General features: G+C 33.7%; 1 protein-coding gene across 1 annotated transcript in view; it reads right to left on the reverse strand.

The window, feature by feature from the left end:
* Nucleotides 1-232: 232 nt before the first annotated feature.
* Nucleotides 233-3,841, reverse strand: part of LOC105308125 (serine protease inhibitor Kazal-type 6) — a 14,603-nt gene continuing 10,994 nt past the window's right edge. Inside the window, exons 4-5 of the mRNA XM_023525344.1 lie at nucleotides 1,906-2,021; nucleotides 233-278 (exon numbers count right to left, since the gene is read on the reverse strand). Coding sequence (XP_023381112.1) covers nucleotides 233-278; nucleotides 1,906-2,021 — 162 coding nt within the window. The remainder of the gene's footprint in view (nucleotides 279-1,905; nucleotides 2,022-3,841) is intronic.

A 3,841-nucleotide genomic window follows, 5' to 3' on the forward strand; every position in this document is an offset into this window, starting at 1 on the left:
CTATGAGTTTTCTTAATCTCAAAGTAAAAACATCCTCCAGGTTTCTGCAGAATTTCTTTTATTGTCAAGCGAATCGAGAAAAAAAGATGTACATTGAACTTCCCAAGACCCAAGCAGAGTAGAAGCTGTGTTTTTGTAAATTTAAAGAATCTGCTAGTGAAAAATAAAAGCAGAAGCAAGAAAAGAAGGATGAGAGAGAGCTGGCGAGTCAGCACAAAACACCGGCTTTAATTCAGCATTTTCCATAATGCTTTAGGTTGATCTTCCCACCACTTTTCCTATAAAAGAGAAAGACAAATATAAGCTCAGTGCAATATCGATAGTATCCATCACAGAGGTTGGAAAAGGTGTCTCATAGTCCATGCAAATATTTGATTCTACAGGTATCCATGTCTACAATTTGGCAGAGGTTAATTAAATTCACTCAGAGGTAACGTTTGGCCTAATTACAGAAAGCATGAGTCTTAAACAAAGAAATATCAGAATTTTAATAAGGCTTAGACCTTTCAATTTAGTTTTTCCTTCTCTGAGAGAAAATATAGATAGATGAGAGAGAGAGAAAGAGAGGGGGTGGAGAGAGACAGAGAGAGAGAGAGAGAGAGAGAGAAAGAGAGAGAGCGACCGATAGAGGAGAGAAATATCTCGTAAAGGTAAAAGTGACAAGAGGAATAAGGGTAATGAGACTATAATGTTTTCTGTCCTGATAGAAGATGTAAGAAGTTAAACCAAATATTCAGGCACTTGGCATTTTATAGCAGATGATATATACAGGCCTTCTCAGTAATAAGTGTCTATCAAATCTCAAGTTACCCTACTGTCCCTCTCCTGGGAAAAATTTGATATTAATTAGTTACATATGTTATATGTAAATGAAAGCACATGTTTATTATGTATCGATTCAATGTTTATTAATTCAATTCTATGTGCTTGGTCCAGTTATTATTAATAGAGAGTTATATAATCACTGTGCTTAGGAATTTTATGGCAAAGTTGAAGGAAATTAAGATATTCTTAGAAAAAATTCTAATGCAAGAAAATGAAGACAGTGGTGAAGAAGTGAGGTTATTTTTATCTGGTTTAAACGAAATTAAAATTCCTTTTATTTTAGAGCAATCAGACTAAAAGACGGATTGATTTTTATTAATTATAAGCTATATCCCATTAGGAAGTTGGTTAAAATCTACAGTATCTGTTCTGTTCCTTATAAACATGTAAATTTAATAAATATTGACCCTTGATAGAATCTTCTTAGTATACTATCTGTAAAGTTTGGATTATCTGGATAATAAAGAATGATCCTCTTATTTATTCTTTGTTGAGAGGCTCTTTTCATAAGACTAAAGGAGAGAAACGAATGGGAATTGGTGCCTTAGCAACGTAGAATTTGTTATAAAATAAAATGTCTGAAAATAGTGTGGGTAAAATGATATTTTTATTGGTAATAAATTTCCTCACAAGGTTTTCATGTTTCTAACTGATGAATTTTCAAACTTAACTACATTACTAAAATTTTTCTTCATCTTCTCTAAAATTAATAATAATGTAATAATAACAAAAATAAAATTGGATAAACATTATTAAAATTTTTAATTAGAAATAAATGGGAAAAATAAGAAAATGTATCAAAAATTTTAAAGATATATAATTTTAAAAATAATTTCTCTAAGATGAGTCAAATTTAATAATAACGAAATAATGAAGATTATGTTTTCAAATAATTTATTATGTAAATTTTTTATCTGTTTTTGACCTATTTGTTTTCAATCCATTTTGCTGAAGCTTATTTCTTCAGTCTCCACGAGTGGGTGTGAGTAGAATGTTGTAGAATATCTCAAGGTAAGTGTCGTTGTCTTATTCTGAAATTTTGTGATTGTAAGGGACAGGTTTGGTGAGTGTGATACTTACGCCACCGCCTTACAGAAGGCACATTTGTTGCCATATGTCTGGCCATCAGAGCCACAGTGGGGATTAGATTCCCGGGTGCAGTAGACCTTGGGGTCCCGGAACTCGCCACAGTCAACCTACCAAAGTAAGCACAGTGGCATGGACATTAGTGCACTCTGCAGAAGGGACAGTTCCTCAGAACAGAGCTTTAAACAGCAAACTTAAAATTTTATACATACATATAAAAATTTACATTTGTGATGTAAAGCTTCCTGAAATAGAAAATGGCTTTCGTTATTTGCTTAACTAGAATGTACCAAACCAAACCAAACTGAGACTTTTTCCTTTGAAACACAGGAAACCCATTTCCATAGTTGTTATATTCAGGAGTAAGTTAATGATGTAAGGCAGACACTTACACCCTATACGTGTAAGGAGTAAGGCAAATGCCATAGGTATGACTTTTTGCTCCAACACTAAATTGTTCCAACTGAGAGTACTTTTTGGTCTTTAAATGACATTTGTTTTTTCTTTTACCGTATTAACGTAACTAATAGCACTCCTTCTGTATTGTTATAAAGATATAGATGATCATTGCGAGGAGCTTCCAAATGTTATCTGATGGCTCGTTAGTTTCCCCTGTGGCTGCTATATCCATCGATTATCTCTTGAAAACAAAATTCTAATGTCTTCATATCAACTTACTCTGCCTCAGAGTCTGTTGTTTTGTATTCAAACTTTTGTGCCTACTATAATAATTTAGTAAAGACTGCTTAAGTTGTTCTATTTAGAAGGATTCTGAGATTGCATCCAGCATTGGTGACTGATTAATAATCATTACCATGGGCTCTGTAGAAGTTGTCTGGAGTTTGAAAGTTATTTTCAATTCAATGCTAAGCGAATCAACATTTGGTGTACAAATGATGGTCAAGCCATTTTATTTCAGGATATAGGCAATATGCAATCAGTAGAACCGAACTTCTCCAAATGTCAGCTGTGTGGAATGAAGTGGCCTCTTGGACATCAGTAGATAGACCATACCTTACCCCTCTCCTAGGTCCATTATAATAATACTGTCTTATGTTTACCAATTGCTTCATAATATTCAGACTCTATGGATTAACTCAGTTGAGCCTCACAAAAATCCTGAGATGTACACTGAGCAATATTATACTAATCAGTTTAAAGATGCGAGTACTGACACTCAGGATTTTCAAGCAGCTTCCAATGTCACACAGCCCATGCTTGAACATATCCTTCTCATTGCTGACCCTGAATTTCGAACCATTCACTGCGGTTGATTTCCAGCAATCTTCATTGAGAGAAATAAAGATGAACTGTCAACAAGGTACCCTTGACCACACTTGTGGTCAGGATATGTAGGCTTTATGAAAATACTTTGTTAGGAAATGTATGGGCATAGGCGAGAGGAATCATTTGTTTAAGATGTTGACAAACCATTCGATACTGACAAGCCTCTCCAAAAGTTTGCATGGAGAAAAACTCAGCAAAGGAGTCATGTAACTGAGTTAAAAATATATCACATATATCAGATTTAAGGTACCTGAGACTATTAAATACACATTTTTGTTGAAATTTCACACTTTGTACTATTGAAGTTATGTAGTTTGGTGCTTACCAGGGATCTTCTTAGGGCTTCATTGAATAGGAGCTATCTACGCTATTTATAGTTTTATCTACAATCCTACTTTTTCCTATTGCTCTTAAAGACAACTACTTTCTTTCATACTACTTCTGAGACACAATCTTCCCTTTAGGTCCCCAAATAGAAACAAGGCTAGAAAATCTTTAGGGTATGATAAACCATAAGATACTTTTTTTCTTAAAAGTGAATATATTTTATACTTAAGTCATTAATATATATATTTGCGATTATGTGCTTGAGTCAAGAACGGACTGTAAATCACAGACTCAACATTGATATTTTCATTTATTC

Source organism: Pteropus vampyrus, unplaced genomic scaffold (assembly GCF_000151845.1).
Source record: "Pteropus vampyrus isolate Shadow unplaced genomic scaffold, Pvam_2.0 Scaffold552, whole genome shotgun sequence".
NCBI classification, from domain to species: domain Eukaryota; kingdom Metazoa; phylum Chordata; class Mammalia; order Chiroptera; family Pteropodidae; genus Pteropus; species Pteropus vampyrus.